At 54.7% G+C, this 19270-nt stretch overlaps 1 protein-coding gene across 1 annotated transcript; it reads left to right on the top strand.

Moving 5' to 3' along the window:
* The first annotated feature begins 1813 nt into the window (after positions 1–1813).
* Positions 1814–17863, top strand: GPR179 (G protein-coupled receptor 179). The gene is made up of 11 exons (XM_031468230.2): positions 1814–2784; positions 4098–4206; positions 5851–5938; positions 6367–6602; positions 7427–7495; positions 7868–7977; positions 8260–8498; positions 8668–8806; positions 9435–9540; positions 10067–10213; positions 11857–17863. The coding sequence occupies exons 1-11, from the start codon at positions 1991–1993 to the stop codon at positions 16960–16962; spliced, it is 7143 nt and encodes a 2380-aa protein (XP_031324090.2). The 5' UTR covers positions 1814–1990; the 3' UTR covers positions 16963–17863.
* Positions 17864–19270: the final 1407 nt, after the last annotated feature.

Here is a 19270-nt window from a genome sequence, read left to right as displayed (position 1 = left end):
TGGAAAAAATATAGAAAATTAAGCTCCAAGTAAATGAAGTCTATCTTTGCATGAGTTGGATTTGTGTGTGTGTGTTGGGTGGGTTTTGTGTCTATACGTACCTCTTTCCTGAGGGCTATATAAGTGGTCCCTGCAGCAGTAGGCCCCTAGTTTTAAAAGTTTGCAAAGAACAGCTCATATTACCAAGAGTCAATAATTAAACAATTTTGAACCTGTGTTTCATTTGTAAAAATAGGTCAATAATAATCCGCCATTGATGGGTCTATTGTCGGGATTAAATAAAAATTTACATGCAAATGCTACAGCACTAGGCAAGCATTAGTGATTATTATGAAAGGCTTCTTGGGGGATAAACAACTTACTATTATGTCTTCACCTAAGGTGTTCTGTTGGCCCTCAACTAATGGTAATCAGTAATACCAAGAGCGTGGAGTGGGGCACTTGCCCCCTCCCTCCCTCTCTCTGTTGGCACACAGAATCAGAGGGCAAGGGAGGGAACTATGGTCGTGGGATGCAGGTCTGTCCCCAGGGACCACTCACTGGCTTTGTGGCCTTCAGGAAGTCACTTAGCTGACATTCAGCTTTAAGTGAGAAGGGAAGAAACCAACAAGTAGCATGCTCATGTGGGGCTAAATCGCTGGGTGAGTGGGGAGCACGTCAGTGATGCGAAAGTCGTGTAAGAAGGAGGGAGAGGAAAGCAGGGGCTTTGTTGTGTGGCTGACTTCAAGAATCCACCCACTTCTGGATCCAAGGAGGCTGCCTCACTCAGGGCTAACCCTGGGCTCCCTTGTTACTGTGTCCAACAGAGGGAAAGATGTGAGGGGTAGGAAGACCGGGAAGAGAGGAGAGGTTAGTCAAAGTGAAGGTGGAAGAAGCAGAGGCAAAGCTGTTTACTCTCTTCCCTGCACCCCTGCCCTGCCCCCACCATTCCTAACCCCTCCAGGCTCTGTGGTGCAGGAGAAGGAAGTCTCCCCTGGGTGGGGAGGTGGAGACCTGGCGGAGGCTCCTGCTTTGTCACGAACAACAGTGTGGTCCTAGGGAAGTCTCTTCACCTCTCTGGGCCTCCATTTACTCCTCTGTAATGAGGCTTTATTAAGGTCTCTAAGGTTGAATAACAGGGTGATTGTAGGGGTTTGACAGGGCAGTGCAGGGGAGTCAGAGTTCTGGGTTTGAGTCTCAAAGTCAGCAACTGTGTGATCTTGGGTGAGTCTCTGAGCCTCATTGTCTGCATCTGTGAAATGGGGATAAGAATATGTGGCATAGGTAGGGGTGGGGAAGATTCATTCAAATAACGCACATGAAAAACACTTTATAATCTGGCACAGTCTGTACAAATAGCGATTATGGTTCTCGGGCTCTCTTGCCCACGCTCGCTGTCCCCAATCTCAAATTCCAGTTCAGCAGCATGGTGTCAGGGGGCACAGGCAGCCAGAACAGATTGCCAGGAGCTGCAGCTTGGCCCTTTATCATGCCCGTCGAAATTGCTGCCAGGAGGCTGAATGGAGCAGAGGGGTGGAGAGAGGGGCACAGGCTCATCTGTGGTTGCTATGGCACCCCATCCTGGATTTGCCCATCTCTCCTAATGGAGCAAAGGGCAGAGGGAGGGAGGGAGGAAGAGAGAGAATGACTGGTCCCTTCCTCTCCCCTCCCATCTACCTCTCTTTGGAACAGATGTGGGATGGGGAGTGGGGGAGGGAAACTGGGTAAGAGCAGGAAGGAAGAGTGGTGTGCCAGGATTAAGAGGGTTTGTGATGGAGGGCCACACTGAGAGAGGAGGGAGCAGAGCCCTCGTGCTTATGACGTTAGAGAGGAGGAAAAACAGGCAAGACAGCGGAGGGCGGGCGTGAGAGAGAGAGGAAGAGAGAAAGAGAGGATAGGAGGCTTGGAAGCAGGTAGCCCCAGACTGCAGCCAGCCTCTGCCTGGGATCTCCTGAGCCACCAAATCCCCCAGGCAGCCTGGACCCCAGGGTCCCTGAGAGCTGCCCCGAGGATGGGCACTGGATTAGTGGTCATGCTTCCTCCTGTGTGGGGGCTGCTGGGCTGCTGTTTCCTTTTTGACTGGGCTCTAGGGGGTCCGAGGCCCCTCCGCTCTCTGCCTGCACTGTCCTCCCAAGTCAAGCCAGGATCTGAACCCATGTGGGTGCCCTCGGAGGGAGCTGAGGCAGCCCTGGCTTTTCTCTACTCTGGAGACGCCAAACAGCTGTCGGGGGCTAATTGCAGTGAGCGCTATGAAGCCCATGGGGCAGGAGCCAGACCAGGGCTCCCCCCAGTCCTGTGGAGGGCAGCGGGCACCGTTACCCAGGCCGCCAATTTCCTCAACATGCTGCTGCAAGCCAACGACATCCGGGAGTCCAGTGTGGAGGAGGATGTGGAGTGGTACCAGGCACTGGTCCGTAGCGTGGCGGAGGGGGACCTAAGGGCCTACCGGGCTTTGCTGACCTTTAATCCTTCACCAGGGGCCAGCCACCTGCAGCTGGCCCTGCAGGCCACCCGGATTGGGGAGGAGACCCTCCTTCAGGATTTGTCGGGGAACAGGGTGCAGGAGGAGAGCCCAACCGGGGTCCTGGACACCCCTGACCTGCAGAAGCGGGTGCTGACCAATGACCTAGGGAGCCTTGGCAGTCCCAAGTGGCCACAGGGTGATGGATACGTGGGGGACATGCAGCACGTGAGGCTGTCCCCTCCCTTCCTGGAGTGCCAGGAGGGCCGGCTCCGTCCCGGCTGGCTTATCACACTCTCAGCCACCTTCTATGGACTTAAGCCAGACCTCAGCCCGGAGGTCAGGTAAGTGGGTTTGTGCAGGATTTGATGCTCTTGTGAGTTTGTGGGGGCAGGGGCTCCAAGTCCAGCCAGCTGTGCTTAGGCCATTTGGCATGCACATGTGTGTCTGGGGGGCACAGATGTGTGCATCTGCATTCAGCTGTTTGTATTTGCATTCAGTTGTGTGTATTTGCAGTTGACTCTGGGAATCTGTAACTGCATGTTAAAACATACAGGTGTGTGTACACACTATATATGAATCAATCCATTTACATGTTGTTATATACACATGTGTGTTTGTACAGATGTGGGGATGTAGCTGAGCATAGGTCCTGGCCCCTAGATCTGGGTAGTGGGTACAAGGCAGGAGAGGGCTTGGTGTGGATGACAGTGACAATCCATGCACCGGCTTCTCAGAGGAGCCAGGTGGGCACCCCAGGAGTGAAATCCGCCGCTCTCGAGCAATCTAGAACTGAAAAAGGGAGATTCTCCAAGGGAAGGAAACACTTGAGGGGAAGTTTCGAACCATTGCCCTTTCTGTTGAAGAGCTGGCTGGGTCCCTGGGGTCCCTCCCAGTGGCTATATTCTCACATCAAGTCCTGACCCAGGAGATGATGATACTCCTCAAATAACGGACCTCCTCCCTCAGCCAGAGTAAAGAGGTGCTTGGGAGCCCTGACTGGAAGGAGGGAGCAAACGGGTACTGTGCATTCAGCAGTCAGTGTTGTTTTCCCAGCTATGTGTCTCCATTCATTGTCCCCAGCAGAGTTCCTCTCCTGGCTGCAGGCAGCCTGGCTCCTTGCCAGCTCTCTCCCACTCAGCCCAGAGCAAGGGTTATGAGCCCTTGGGCCAAGCACCTCTGATCCTGGACTCCTCCATTCCCTATCTTCTTTGCTGTGATCAATTCAGACCTGGTTTGGGCAGAGTGAGGAGGTGGTTAATAGCTGAGCTTTGTCTGCGTGTGTGCGAGTGTATATATATATGCAGTGGGGAAGTGTGAAAATCCATTTCAGACAAATCATCAGAGCCACAGCCTCCCGTATGTCTTGCCCCCTCCCTTCACCCATTGATAGAAACCAGGAAATGCTAAGATGTTGAAAAGCTGGAAGGATGGGGGTGGGGGTGGAGAAAAACCTAGGGGGAGGATTATCAGTGCAGAGACAGTGAGGGTTAATAGCACTGAAAAATGGAATGCAAGTGTGCCCTCTCTCCTGGCACTCTGTGGTCACTGTGCTGAAGTTTATAAAGCTTGCCTTGCCCCCTCGTCTGGGGTCCAAGGACACATGTTCCCCTTGGCATCCTTTACTTTTCCCCTAACTGCCAATTCACTGGCCTAGGGGGCAGGTGCAGATGGACGTAGATCTTCAGAGCGTGGACATCAATCAGTGTGCCAACAGCCCGGGCTGGTACTCTAACACACACCTGTGTGACCTCAACAGCACCCAGGTAAGGATAAGGAAGGTGGGAGGGAGCCCTGGGGTCTCGCCTCCCTCTCCCTTTCCCATCACTGCCATCACTCAGCTCTTAGGAGCGGCTGACAAAGGCACACCAACCTCTCAGGGCTTCAGGGGAGTCCTTAATGATGAGATAAGTAGAGATGAGATACCAGGCTTTTTAAAAGTGAGGACACTTACAGCCTACCCCCACCTCCACCTGAGATAGCCACCCTCACGCCTTTGAAATCTCAGTGTACCTCCCTGGCTGCTCTCCCTTCTGGTATTGGGTGCTCCAGGATTCCTTCCCAGGACCACCTCCTGAGCCGCTGTTAATCATCCCCTTTCCTTCTCCTGAACCACAGTTTCCATGTCAACAGAGATCTGGTTTCCTTCTGACCCACAGAAGATGCTCTGTTGGGTGTTTGTTGAAATAAGTGGAATTGCTGGTCAGGGTGTAGGAGAACTAGCCAAAGAAGGAGCTTGAAGGGTTCTGGGACTGGTGAAGGTGATGGAACCTAGTCCAGATGCTGGCAAAATCAAAGAAGCTGTGGATGCAGGAGAATCCAGATAATGGAAAGCAATGTCTGGTATTCCTGCAAGCCCAGTACTGGGAAACTGGGTGGCCAGTGAATTAATCCGCTCCACAGTTACACTGACTGCATGCTTGTTCCCGAGCTGAACCAAAGCCAAGGCAAGCCCTGCAGCCTGCTGGGAGGTGGGGTGGGTTTGGGCATCTGTTGCTCTTCAGGGCACATGTGTTTGGAGCTGTAAGTCCAGAGACGGACAAGGACTCCCATTGTCCAGTGCACTTTTAAACCCAGCCATATTCATGTCTCTGGGCATGCATTCATCTGATTGTGCAGACTGTGGCAGGAACAAAGCCCTTTCCAGTGGTCCGAGTGAAAGGAGAAGCTGGGCTGCGATTTCAGAAGCACCTTCTAGGTGAAGTCAGGGACTGGATATGGAATCTCCCTTCCTTTGTCCCACTGCTCTCTGTTCCTAGCCACTCCCCACAGTAGATCTGACCTCATCCGCATGTTCTTCTTCCCTGCCTGGCTCTGAGGTTTGCTCTATCCCCTGCTGGGCAAACATCAATGGGCGGAGGTGGAATTAAGAGCTGGCCTTGGCATCCCACCAGCCTGGCATTAGCCTGGCATTAGGGCTGGGGAGAGCAGTCCTGCACCAAAGCCAGATGGCCCCGATGCAGGAAGCTGCTCCTCTGGGGGGGCCTTTTCAACTTACCTGTGTGCCAAAGAAGGCAGCTGATAGGGACCCTTTGAAACAGGACATAGGCACACAGGTATGGTTGAGCTCAGAGTTCTCCCTGCTTCCACCTCCCCCAGCACCTTGCTCAAGCAAAAGCTGGGCACTGGGTAATGGGACCTGTGAGGCTCCTGTCACTGCCAGTCTGAATAAAAGGGTGAATCATCCCCATACTCTGCTTGGTGGTCTCATTGAGAAGATAGGAGATGGCAAGGGGGAGGCACAGAGTAGAGTTTCCCGAGAGGAAAACCTCCCCAAGGACTGGGCGAGGTTTCTGGTGGGGCTTCTAGTGCAGACCCAGGAGCTGTGGACAGGAAGGTAGATGGAGCCTCCGTCTCTTCCCAGGACGGAAAGCCCCGTATAAATACCTATTGTGTTTGTCGTCCCACAGTGTGTCCCCCTGGAGAGTCAGGGCTTTGTCCTTGGCCGCTACCTCTGCCGCTGCCGACCCGGCTTCTACGGGGCAAGCAGCTCTGGGGGTATGTAAGCATGGTGAGGGCCAGGCTGGTGTTTTACAGGCTGGGCTGATTGGAGGGGGGCATCTGGGGAAGAAAGGCAGGTTGCTGTGAGACACTGGGAGAAAACTTGTGGGGCAAGGGAAGAAGGTTGAGAGAAGCAGGAGAGGTAGGCACGGCCAATTTGGAGGTGTCTGTGCCTTCTGAGAATGAGCCTGTAACATGCCAATCTGACCTTGCAGTGTGTCCTAGCCTGGCACCACCTCTTCCTGTTACCCTGCCCTCCTCTGAAAGTACACACTCCCTCATTCCTACCCCTCTCAATCCTACCCCAGGGGCCACAGACCATAGGGACACAGGGAGATCACTGTGGTGACCACTGGGAGAGAAGGCTGGGGTCTCAGGATGCCCCAGCCATGCCACTCTCTCTGCACCCATCTTGTTCTTTACAGGCTCAGAGGAGAGTGCTGCCCAACCTACCGGGCAATTCGGGTTCTCTCAAGGCAGCTCCGGGAGGCTGCTGCGGTGCCAGCCATGTGCTGAGGGCTGCACCAGCTGCCTGGATGCCACACCGTGCCTGGTGGAGGAAGCCCTGGCACTGCGGGCGGCGGTGCTGGCCTGTCAGACCTGCTGCATGCTGGCCGTCTTCCTGAGCATGCTGGTCTCCTACCGCTGCCGCCAGAGCAAGGCAAGGAGGGCCCACAGTTCTCTTCTACACATGTGTCCTACCCATCTGGGGTCTCCAGCACCAACTGGAGACCAGAGACCACGTGAGACTAAAACTTGGGAGAAATGGGTTCTGGTCCTGATTCTTAATCTAACTCATGATGTGACATTAAGCAAATGGCCTCACCACCTTAGACCTGTTTCCTCACCTGTAAAATGAAAGCATTGGACTTGATTCAGAATACTGTGCAGGCACTAGAGGAAGTGATCTGGACCCTCATGGAGTTCCCAGCTGAATAGGGGAAGCAGACATGTAAATGAAAGGACAGAGCAGCAAGATAGGGGTAAGGATGGAGATGTCAGTTGCAGCGGTAGCTCAGAGAGGAAACCAGGTATCCTGCCTGAGATGGTGTGGTGAGACTTACTGGAGAATGTGACATTTGAGCCATGCTTAAATGTCAACTGACAGAGAAAGGAATATCTAGACAAGGAAGCAGTTGGACCCAAAGCTGGGAGGAAAGCATGAGATCTCTTCTGTTTCTAGCAACCTCTGATTCTAGCCCAGATCTGCAGCAAGGCCCAGGATTGGGAGGAGCATGGGGCTGGGGTGGTAGGGGCTGTGGGAAACCTTGGACTTAGCCAGGCCTAGTGCCAATGGAGCTAAGAGCCAGCCCATGGTCGGAGTGGCTGTGGATGGAGAGGGCAGAGTTACTGTTACAGGGTGAAGCTTTAGCCCAGGGCCACAGTGTGACCCCTCCAACAGGCCTGAGACCCTTCTGCACCATCATCCAGGCTCTGTCCTCTTGCTGCCCTGTTTACATGCCTCTCTCTTTCCTGGGTTCACAGAGGATTCGGGCATCTGGGGTTGTACTGCTGGAAGCCATCCTTTTTGGATCCCTGCTGCTCTACTTCCCTGTGAGTTTGTGGCCAGAGGCTGATCCCACCTCCCAGGATCCCCCACAGTCCCAACCTGGCACCCTCCAAACCCCAGAATCCTTCTTCTCTGCCCTGTTGGGTAGATTCAGAGACCTCAAAATCCCCCAACTCATATCCAGCCTAGTGAGCTCTGGAGCCAAACACTCCAGGCTTAAAAGAACTCTATGACTCGCTGTGTGACTTAGGACAAGTTACCTAACCTCTCTGATACTTAAGCTCCTCCTTTGCACAGTGGAGGCGATGATGCCTCTATGACAAAGCTGTTAGGAGGATCGGCAATGTGCTTAGCATAGGCCTGGCGCATAGTGGAAGTGCAGAAGACAGCAGCTGTTTTTGCCCCCTCCCCACCAGGTCTTCATCCTGTACTTCAAGCCCAGTGTATTCCGCTGCATCGCTCTCCGCTGGGTCCGGCTGCTGGGTTTTGCCATTGTCTACGGCACCATTATACTCAAGCTTTATAGGTAGGGTCTGGGGCAGACCTTGCTCTGACGCTGCTCACTCCAGGCCACCCCAGCTCATTTATGGAATGTAGTTCTTCACAGCCAGACCCCTGTGAGCCCTACTCCTCTGTGCCCCCAAGGCCCGCCCCCAGCCCTATGGCCTCCCCTCCATGTAACTGTTTTGGGGGTAAGAGGAGGCAGTGAACCAGGGGAGGGATGGGAGGACAGGTATGTGTGGAGGGGAGGGAAGCGATGGACAGGAAGTGATGGATGCACCCAGCACCCACACTCTAACCCCTGTAGAGTGCTCCAGCTGTTTCTGTCTCGGTCGGCCCAGCGGGGCCCCCACCTGAGCAGCGGGCGGCTGCTGCGGCGTCTGGGGCTGCTCCTGCTGCTTGTGCTGGGCTTCCTGGCTGTGTGGACGGCGGGGGTCCTGGAGCAGGGCATTCAGCACACACCTGTGGTGACCCAAGGCCACACTCCCACAGGCCGCCACTTCTACCTCTGCCACCATGACCGCTGGGACTACATCATGGTTGTGGGTGAGTTGCTTCAGCTGATCCCCGGCTCTGTACCTCCAGGGGTCCCCCTGCCCTGGACCCAGATCACTGGCCCTGGCTCCCCCTCCCCTCCCTGGCACAGCCTACAGAGAAAGCAGTGGCATGGCTGCTGAGGTGGTGCCCAGCTCTGACCCTCCTGATTCCCCCACAGCTGAGATGTTGCTCTTGTGCTGGGGCAGCTTCCTCTGCTATGCCACCCGGGCTGTCCCCTCAGCCTTCCACGAGCCGCGGTACCTGGGCATCGCCCTGCACAATGAGCTGCTGCTTTCTGCTGCCTTCCACGCAGCCAGGTGAGGACAGGCCCTCCTACCCACGACTCCTCCGGCCCTAATGCCACCCAGGTGAGGGCACGGCCATCCCACAGTCCTCCTTGCAGCACCTGCTGCACCTCAGCCAGGTGAGGAAGGCCCCCCGCAGCTCTCCCTGTACCCCACAGATCTTCTTGTACCCCATGTCCCACCCAACACCTGAGGAGAGGAAGCACGCCCCACTCCTAATTCCTCTCCCACTCCACACCCCACCACTCTCCTCCCCACACAGGCTCCATTCTCCCCGCCTTCTTCCTCCTCATACCTCAGCCCTCCCAGCAGCAGGCCTGCTATGAGAGTTCACAAGGACCTGGCCCTGTGGTGAAGGTAGACAACCAACAGGGTGGTCTGTAACAGTTATATGCTATACAAGCAGCCAGAGAAGGCGAGCTGGAGTAGTCTGGGAGGGCTTCTTGGAGGTGGGGAATTAACATGAGCCCTGAGGTGGGACCTACATCCTAGAGGGGGCAGGAAGAAGGAGGAGTGCCCTCCTCACTCCACTCCAGGCAATCAGGGCTAGGGCTGGGGCTGGGGAGGAGAGCCAGTGAGACAGGTGAGAGGGAAGAGGCCACTCCCACCCACAGCTAATGATCACCTCCCCAACCCTCAGGTTTGTGCTGGTTCCCTCTCTGCACCCAGACTGGACGCTCCTCCTCTTCTTCTTTCACACCCACAGCACGGTCACCACCACACTGGCTCTGATCTTCATCCCTAAGGTGAGGTCTTCTCCATCCTCGAGGTGAGGCAGACCCCACCCCTTTGCCAGGGGCACTGTGGATCTACTGTCACCGCAGTGCCCTCCCCAGGCCAGGGTGAGACTGACACCCTGGGGTGAGTGGGCCCTAAGCAAGGAGCCCACTTAGGAGTATAGGGGAAGGAAGCTACTGTTTCTCTCTCTCCCATCCTTGGGCAAGGGAAATAAGAGCTAGAGCCGGGAGTGGTCCTTGTAACAACACAGTTGGAAGGTTGGTGACTCTGAAAATCAGTTCGGAAGCAGTTACAGAAAGATAGGAGGGGGAGCTGAAAGACATGGCTAGGAATTGTGGGGACAGGGAGTTGAGAACTACCCCCCCCAACCAGGTCTCTGAACTAGAGAAAATCAGGACGAGAGGGAACAAAAGTCCTTGGACCCCTAGAATTCCAAATCAGGGCGGGGGGTGTGAAGATTTATGGAGTAAATATGTATGCCCGGGGCAAGGAGCCAAGGTGAGTCTTTTTCCCAATCATGCCCACCCTGGCCAGTTCCGGAAGCCGGGGGCTCCTCCCCGAGAGGAGATCTTGGATGAGGTGTATGAGGATGAGCTGGACCTGCAGCGCTCAGGCTCCTACCTCAACAGCAGCATCGCCTCAGCCTGGAGCGAGCGCAGCCTGGACCCTGGAGACATCCGGGTAGGTGCTGCCCTCCCTCCTCCTCTTGATGCTGGCTTAGGAACTGTGCAGGGGCAGTGCTGCCCTGCCCCTGGGCTGTGCCACTGCAGGCCCCCTCCCTTCCCCTAGCTTTTCCTCTTTCTCAGACCTGCCTCCCTCTCTTCTCCACCACTGCCCTAAGCTGCTTCCCCTGACTCTATTCAAAGGAGGCCACACAAGTGGAAAGACCCCCAAAGCCCCAGAACCAAGATTCCTGAGGCCCAGGCCACTGGGCAAGTTCAAGGCAGAACCATGAGTGGAGCACCAACGCTCTGTGTCCTCCATTCCCACCCACACAGGAGGGGCATCATGAGGCGTGGGCTAAGAAGGCTCTTGGTCCCCAGCACACCAGGACAGCTAGACCCCCCTAGGGCAGACGGGGCTGGCAGGGTCAGGCTATGAGAGATTTTCACACCTGGATCCCCTTTCGCTGACCCCAGCAGTCTTAGAGAAAGGAAGTTTTTCCTGAGTCTTACATCAGGAGAGCATCCTTACCTTATTTTTCTGCTTAAGGATACCATTATAGTCACAGGAACCCTAATGAGAACCTCAGTGGGTAGGAGACCTGGTGGTAGAGCCCATTGTTTTATAGCACCTATGGTGTGGGAACAATCCCTGGAAGTCATTTTGTCCATCCCTCCACCTCTGTTGGGGCCCCCTCCACACCTGACTTGTTTCCATCCCCTAATTCCTTCCTTGTCTCAAAGGCCTGTCTCTTCCCCTGTGTCCTCCTAAACCCCTGAGCTGTGCCTACCCTGCCTCCTGCCCCCTGGAGTTAGGCTGAACTGAGACCATGATCCAGCAGGCAGGCCAGAGATGGAGGCGTGTTGCCATGGTGATGCCATCTTGACCCTCCAGTTTGGGGAGCAGCAGCCAATGTACTCTCCCTATGCTGGCTGTGGGGAAAGATCAAAAGTACAAAAGACTTTCAAAGCCCCACTCCGTCACTTATACCTGAAAATGGCAGTCTTCGTGCCGTCTGGTCCCACCATATAATCCTCTTAAGAAAGTGAATGCTAGGCAGCCAGTTTTCCTTACTTTATAGAAGCAGAAGTTCAGAGAGAACAAGAAAATAGCCTCAAGGCACATGGTGGGTCAGCAGCCTCAAACCTAGGTTTCCTGTCTTCCCCTGTGTCCTCCTAAACCCCTAAGCTGTGCCTGCCCTGCCAAGCTGATGATTTCGCACCAGACCACAGTGCCCCAGAGAAGGCAGTGTATGCTGCATCCTCAGAGCTGAGTGGGTCTGTCTTGCAACTAGGTTGGTGCTGGGCCTACAGGAATGGAGAGGTGAATTCTGAGAGTTTTAAAAGCAGGGAAGGAGGCGGGAGGGTATAGCTCAAGTGATAGAGCATGTGTTTAGCATGCACAAGGTCCTAGCTTCAATCCCCAGCACCTCCACTAAAAATAAACAAACCTAATTACCTCCCCTCTCCCACCAAAATAAAATAAAAAATAAATAATTAAAAAAAAAAAAAAAGCAGGGGAGGGACACGGCTTGGTGGGTAAAGAGATCCCCCTGAGAAAATGGTCTAAACAAGGGTGGAGGGGAAGAACAGCACAGCCAGGGGATGGAGAGGCTTAGCTCTCACCATCAGCTCTGCTCTGCCCTCTCCTCCCTGCCCCAGGATGAGCTAAAGAAACTCTACGCCCAGCTCGAGGTCCACAAGACCAAGGAAATGGCCGCTAACAACCCCCACCTGCCCAAGAAGCGGGCCAGCTGGCGCCAGGGCCTGGGCCGCTCCTTCATGAAGTACCTGGCAGAGTTCCCCGAGGCCCTGGCCCGCCAGCACTCCCGGGACTCAGGCTCCCAGGGCCGCAGCAGCCTGCCCGGCTCCTCCCGCCGCCGGCTGCTCAGCACCAGCCTCCAGGAGGAGCCCACCGGGCCGCCGGGCCTGCGCAAGGCCCACAGCATCTGTGAGCAGGACCGCGATTCCCATGGGGAGCAGGACCCCCCCGTCTTCAACTCACTGCTGAGGAGGAAGCTGGCCAGGAAGGGCCCGCGATCAGACAGCCAGGAGTCGGCAGCAGCGGGGCCGCCGGCGCTGGGCTTCAGGTCGGCCAGCGCCCACAACCTGACGGTGGGAGAGCGGCTCCCCCGGGCCCGGCCCGCCTCCCTGCACAAGTCGCTCAGCGTCGTGGCTGGCTCCAGGGAAAAGGCCCTGCTCATGGCCAGCCAGGCCTACCTGGAGGAGACCTACCGGCAGGCGAGGGAGCGGGAGGAGAGAAGGAAGGCAGAGGCGGCCTTGGCGAGCCCGGCACGGAGACTGTCGGCCAGGAGGCCGGAGAGAGCGCGGGCGGCCCCCCTGTCAGCCCCACCTTCCCCAGCCAAGAGCAGCAGCCTGGACAGCTCCCAAGCCTCCGGAAAGCTGCATGAGGAGGCTGCTAGAAGGCTGCCCCACCCGCCCATCCGGCACCAGGTCTCCACACCCATCATGGGCCTATCTGGGGCTGGCCTGGGGGAGCCAGGGATGCTGTCTCCCACCTCCACCTTGGCTCCAGCTCTGATATCAGCTTTGGCCCCGCCTCCTGCCCTGGCACCTGTCCCAATACCCCCACAAAGCCCCAGCCTACTCACCTTCATCTGCCCTTGGGAGAATGCAGAACTGCCAGTGAAGAAAGAAAATGTGGCTCAAGAAAGCCCCTTGGGGCCCCAGGGAGGCAACCACTCCCCTGCCCCAGCTCGGGCCAGGCTCTGGAGGGCCCTCTCTGTGGCAGTAGAGAAAAGGGGGGCCGGGGAGAATGGGATGGACACAGAGGAAGGGCATCTCCAGGGGGAAGCTGATGACATGGATGACAACAGGCCCAAGATCTTATCTAAATCTCACAGCCTCAAGACCCCTGTTCAGCAGGGTTCCATGCGCAGTCTGGGACTGGCTATCAAAGCTCTGACCCGTTCTCGGAGCACATACAGAGAGAAAGAGAGTGGGGAAGGGAGTCCTGAGAAGGAGGAGAAGGGCCGAGCTTCAGGGGAGGGTGTGCGGGTGTGCCCCAGATCTCCCAGGCCAGGCCGGCCCAAGGCAGTGAGTAAGCAGGCCGCGCTTGCCCCCTGTGATGATGAGGAGTCCCTCCAGAACCAGCAGAATGCTCACACCAGCAGAATGCTCCAGGTCTGTCACCAGGAGGGCAGCAGGGAACAAGAAGACAGAGGCAGGAGGGCCTCCCGGAGTCTAGGGGACGGGAGGCTCAAGAGAGCAGGTAAAACAGAAACTGTCACACTGAGGCAAGTCAGGCAGAGCACAGTTGGGGACAAAAATGCTAAGCAAGCAAAAGAAGCCCCTGTGGGGTGGCAGGAACTGCCCAAGGCTGGCCTCCAGCCCCTGGGCAGTGCTGACCATAGGCTGACACAGGTATGCCCCTGGGAAGTCACCGAGTCAGAAACGTGTCAGCCTGACAGTAGCAACAAGGCCGAAATCTGCCCCTGGGAGGTGAGTGAAGGAGTTCCTGAGGAGGGGACATTGAGGCAAGATCTAAATGACTCCCAGAAAGAGAGCGGGAAAGCCTCAGAAAAACCAGAGTCCAAAGATGTGGTTGCCGTTGCTCGGAAAAAGCCAGAGAGGCTGGTCAGGGGGCAGGAGGCAGTGTGTCCCTGGGAGAGTGCTGATCCTGGGGGTCTGTCCCCTCACTCAGCCCCTCAGGACTCTGACAGAACCAAGGGCAGGTCTGAGGCAGTGGGAACTGGGGAGCCTCGAGAGATGGAGATGCCTCAGGGGGAAGCTGCTGGCCCGGGAGCTTGTACATTCGACATTGCCAGGACAGAGCTCTGTCCCTGGGAGGCAAGTGAAGGAGGAGAGAATGAAAAACCGTCCCAGGAGGGGGAAAAAAAGCTACCCCAGGAAAAGCAGAAAACTCCCAAGAAAGCAGCCTTCTGGAGAGAACAGAAACTGGGTGAAGGCTTGGAGTCTCTCTGTCAGTGGGAGAGGACAGATTTCCGTGGCCCCTCAGCAATCTCTACTCAGGCCCCAGGACCCCCTGGGAGTTTGGGCAACAGCGTCGCTGAGGTGTGTCCATGGGAGGCAGGAGCAGCTCCTGCTGTCGTCAGGAAAGCAGAGCTCTGTCCCTGGGAGTTGAGTGATGAGGTGATGGGGAGGGACATGCTGAGTCAGGGGACAGGTGGAGAATCTCTCCAGGAAAAGGGAAAAACCTCCAGAAAAGGGAGCTTTGGAGAGAGGAGGGAACAAACTGGGAAAGCAGTGCAGACATTTAGTCAACAGCAGGAGTCAGTGTGTCCCTGGGACAGCACATCCCCTGGGCACTCCAGCCCATGTCTAGACAATTCCTCATCCAAAGCCGGAGGCCAACTCCCCAGCAGCGGAGGAAGCAGAGCAGCGCAGGTATGTCCGCAGGAAGATCTCAGGTCAGAGGTAAATGAAACACCTGCCAAGGCAGAAATCTGTCCCTGGGAGGTGAGTGAAAGAACAACAGAGGACTGGACATTGGGACAGGCACCAAAAGGAAGAGAATCTCAAAAGGACAAGGAGGAGATGCCTGGAACATCAGGAATCAAAGATCCCACAACTTGGGAAAAGCCTGAGGGACAGCTCCAAAAGCAGGAAGCAGTCTGCCCCTGGGAGAGTGTGGACCCCGGCAGCTCCTCCTCACAGCCTGGTCCTCGAGACACAGATAGACCCAAAACCAGTTTGCAGACCTCAGGCAGTGCGGGAAGCAAAACTGCTGAGATCTGTCCGTGGGACGCAGAGGAAACCCTGCCTGCTGGGAAGGCAGAGATCTGTCCCTGGGAGGTGAGTGCTGGAGCAGGGGAGGAAAAGGCTTTGGGGGTTGCGGCCATTAGGCAACTTCCAAACGATACAGGAAAGGCTTCCGCAGATTCTGGACCTGGCAAGAGAGCAGTTACTGATTCAAAGAAGCCAGAGGGCCCTGCCCAGGAGCGGGAGGTGGCCTGTCCCTGGGAAAGCCTGGATCTAGGGGGCTCCTCTCGGCATTCAGACATTCTGAGCACTGACAGACCAAAAGCTGGGTTCCAGGAACTGGACCATGTCGGGTGCAGGTCAGATGAGGTGTGTCCCTGGGAAGCGGAGGAAGTGTCTACCAGTAAAAAAGCCAAAATCTGTCCCTGGGAGGTGAATGAAGGAGCCACTAGGAATGGATTGGAACAAGAGATGGGGATTGACTCAGCAGGGCAGAGGGAGAAAACTCCAGAAAAGGGGAGACTCACCTCCCTGGGAGAAGACATATCAAAATGGGAGACAAAACTGAGTCAAGAGCAGGAAGCTCTTTGTCCTTGGGAGAAGGACTTGAGGGCACCCTCTGCTCAGGCCCCTGAGGTCCCGGACTTGTCCAGCAGCAGGAGTAGCAGAGTGGCAGAGGGGCACTCCTTGGAAGTGAGTCATGAGGCAGCAGAGAAAGGGGACCTGGCACAAGACCTAAAGACGGTTTCCTTCCCAGAACACATAACCCCAGAAAAAACTCCACCTTCAAAAACAGGAGAGTTCACTGCTGAAGATGAGGAAAGAGCAAGCAGTGAGCTACAACAGATCTATCTACAGGAGACCATGGCCACGGCGGGCTCTGTCTCCCACCCAGACAGTCAGTGCCCTGACCAACCTAAAGCCAGCCCGCAGATGCTGCCCAGTGTTGAGGGCAGGCTGGCTGAGGTCTGCCCATGCGATGCTCCTGCCTCGGACGCTCTCAAGCCCGACAGCAATACCAAAGCTGAGACTTATTCCTGGGAGGTGACTGAAAGAATTCCTGAGGAAGGGGTGTCAAGACAGGATGGAGAAGGGGAGCCTGGAGAGAAGGGGAAAGCCCTAGGAAAACCAGAGCCCAGTGCTGCAGCGATTCAGAAAAAGCCAGAGAGGGCAGATGGGAAGCCGGAGGCTGTGTGTCTCCAGGAGAGTCAAGATGGTGGGAATCTGTCTCCACAACCAGCCCCACAAGCTTCTGATGGGAGCAAAGGCAGTTCTGAGGCAGCAGACAGTGTCGGGGCCGGGGGAGCAGAAGTGTGTCCATGGGAAACAGAAGAGACTCCATCTGATAAGAAAACAGAAATCTGCCCTGGGGAGGTAAGTCAAGGAGCAGCAGAGAAAGAGAGACTGGGACAAGAGGTAGACAGAGAATCCCAAGGGCAAGGAGAAATGTTCCTTCCACAGGCAGGATCTGGAGGGACTGAAGAACACTTTCCAAAAGAAGCAGCAAAAGTCAGCAGAGAGCAGGAAACGGCAGAGATCAGGCTCTCCCCACAGCCAGATGCTCCTGACACGGACCAAGCCGAAGTCAGCCCCCACGGAGCACGCAGTGTGGGGAGCAGGATGGCAGAGCTGTGTCAATGGGAAGTCACAGATCCAGAAGGAAATAAAATAAAGGGGACCATGGCAGAGATTGACATCTGTCTTTGGGAGGGAACTGCAGCCCCATCTGAGGAACCTGGCCTCCTGGCTTTAACAGCAACTCGGTCAGAAATACTTTTCCCTGCAGCCCCTGAGAACCCACCATGCCTTTTAGTCCACAGACCTCCAGGTGACCTCCTTCCACAAAGCAAAAGCCCCCGCCCTGAAGTCAGCAAACCAACTGGTACTTTCACTCTGGAAGGTGTCAAAGAACTCCAAGTACCTTCAGAACTTGGGCCAAGGACCAGCTTAGTCCCAGAGCCAAGTGTCCAAGAAGCTGAGACTCAGAAGTCTTCCTCCTTAATTAAAGACCAAGGAGAAGCAGCTTCTAAAGCTCAATACGAAGAACTCAGCTTTCCAACTGTCTATCCTTGGGACTGGGAGTAACAACTCCATCAGGGGAGGAGTGGCTAGCTTTAGAAGCCAAGGTCCTTTCCAAGTCTTGGTGTTCCCAAAATATTGAATCAAACACACTTGGCCACTTTCCCTCTCCAAGAAAGTCAGAAGTCAACTCATTCCAAAGACAAACTGTACAAGAAAAGAGCAGCTCTGACCCCCAACAGGAAGTCTCATGCTCTCTTTACTTCCACATGTTCTTCCTGCCCCAGAGAACAAGGGCCAGACCTTCTACTTCTAACAAATCCTCCCATCCAGCTAGAATACTCAACACAAGCCGTCTGTTACAAGACACTCACTTGTAAAGCCAATGTTAGTGACAAAAGGAAGTCAGCTGTGCCCAGCCCATATTTTCTCAAAGGAAGACCCATTCTTCTCTAGTCTACAAAGGACATTTTTTGAGAAGAAACTAAACCACACAAGGCATTGGCAACATAGGGACTGAGGATTATAGGTTATAAAGGTTGCCATGGGAACTTAGAAGCCACTTAATTCAAGTTCAAAGATAAATCAGGGGGAAAACTTAAATGACTCAAAAGAGGTGCCTGAAATGCTTGAAAGACCTTGTAGTTTTGCCTTTGGATCTCCAGTTTCTGCTTTCTTGATCCTCACACCTGCCCTGCGTGACTACTGAAGGAGAGCCAGTCAAGCACACTTATGTCCGTGTTAATGTCTGCTACATCAGAGACAGAGAGCAGAGAAGGCAGGCAGTCACTCTGGATCCTTCCCATGCTGGCCAAGGGAGAATTCTCCCTTCCAGACACCCTCTCATGATTTAAGAAGTCTTCCCCTTGCTAACTTTTTCAGATGGTCTTCCCTTCTTCCTGCCCCATCTTTTGCCAGTCCAGAGTTCATCCCACTGGCTCATTCTCTTCCTCCTCCTGACCTTTCAGTGCTGTCATCAAAGGGACCCTTCTCCATTGTCAAGTGCAACTGGAGTTGGGGAGTTTCTCGTTCTGATGCAAGAACAGCTCCAAATCACTTGCTCAGTAACAAGAGGCCCACATCTTGTGAAGCCTGAGGAAAAAAGGCGGTCCTGTTTAGAGCCAACACTTTAACAGCCCTCAGAAATAGTGCTGTAGGACAGGTTAGAGGCCTGAGGGTCAGGGAAAGGGCATCATGTAAATACAAAACCTCCTTTCTTAGGGAGCTCTCTCTCATTCTTAGCTTGGCTCTATTCTCTCAAGTCAGTTCAGGCTACCCTTGCTTAAGTGGTCCTAGATAAGAAAGAGCTGGAATTAGGTGAAACTACCAGAGGGAACTGAGGAAGGAGGAAAATATGGGTCATAGAAGTCCAAGGATTGGCAGGGGTGAGATGGGGGTGGAAATAGGCAGACTAAACATGGTAGAGCTGGGCAGGAGGCCCACCCTCTAACTTGACAGGTACTGATCCCATTCACGGGGAGAAAAAAGGCAAAAGAAGGGGACCAAATACCCAACGGGTGGAAAAATGATTCTGCATATACTCTGGGCAGCCGTAAGTTTTCACAGAAAAAGTAGCTAAGTGCTCCATTTCCAAAAAGGAGAAGGGATGGAGTAACCCACTTTCAGAGACCAGATGCTCATGTTCCCATATATAGGCCCTCCCTCTCATGGAGGTCCCCTGCCCTAGGCTTTCAGAGCAGTAGCTGAAGTGTGTGTGTTGCTCTGGGCTCTGGCTAGTTGGCCCCACAGCTTCTGAGCCAATGCAAATTCTGCACCCAGAACAATTCCATTGGGTCTGGACTGGCTGGGAACAGAGAAGTTGTCCCTCTATCCACTGCTGTAAAATAAACCAGGGAGGAGGTGGAATAAAGAATGCTTTTTCTTGACCACTGCAGTTGGTTCTAGCTTATTCATTATGGTAATTTTTGACATTTCTAAACATTCACAGTAGATAAAGCCCAGGTGGCCACACTGCTCTAAAGCCCAGGTGGCCACACTGCAGCCTTCAGGGCCGTGGGGACAGTCTGGTAATTCTCAGCCAAAGCCCCATTACGTGGCTGGCACTGCAGAAGGTCTCTGCCCGGCCTTTGGAGCCAATCCTTTAGATCTGGGCCATTTGCTCAGCTGGATTTGATTCCAAGGGGAAATGAAAACTGCACTTATCCTCTGGCTCCCTGGTGGCAGCTAGTGCTTAGCTGCTATTTAGGATTATCTAGAGACCCCTGAGACAGATCTAGGGGAGTGGGGTGAAACAGCTTATTTGAGACAGTGTTTTTTACATATTCAGAGGAATCAAGGTATCGTTTGGTCATGAAGTGTGCCTTTTTTTTGGTTTCTCTGCCTCCCATTGCTTCATACTCCCCAGCTGTGGATC

The sequence above is a fragment of the Camelus dromedarius genome, chromosome 16 (assembly GCF_036321535.1).
Source record: "Camelus dromedarius isolate mCamDro1 chromosome 16, mCamDro1.pat, whole genome shotgun sequence".
Lineage (NCBI taxonomy): Eukaryota > Metazoa > Chordata > Mammalia > Artiodactyla > Camelidae > Camelus > Camelus dromedarius.
The sequence above is the reverse complement of the archived record's forward strand: the minus strand, read 5'-3'. Positions and strand labels throughout refer to the sequence as shown.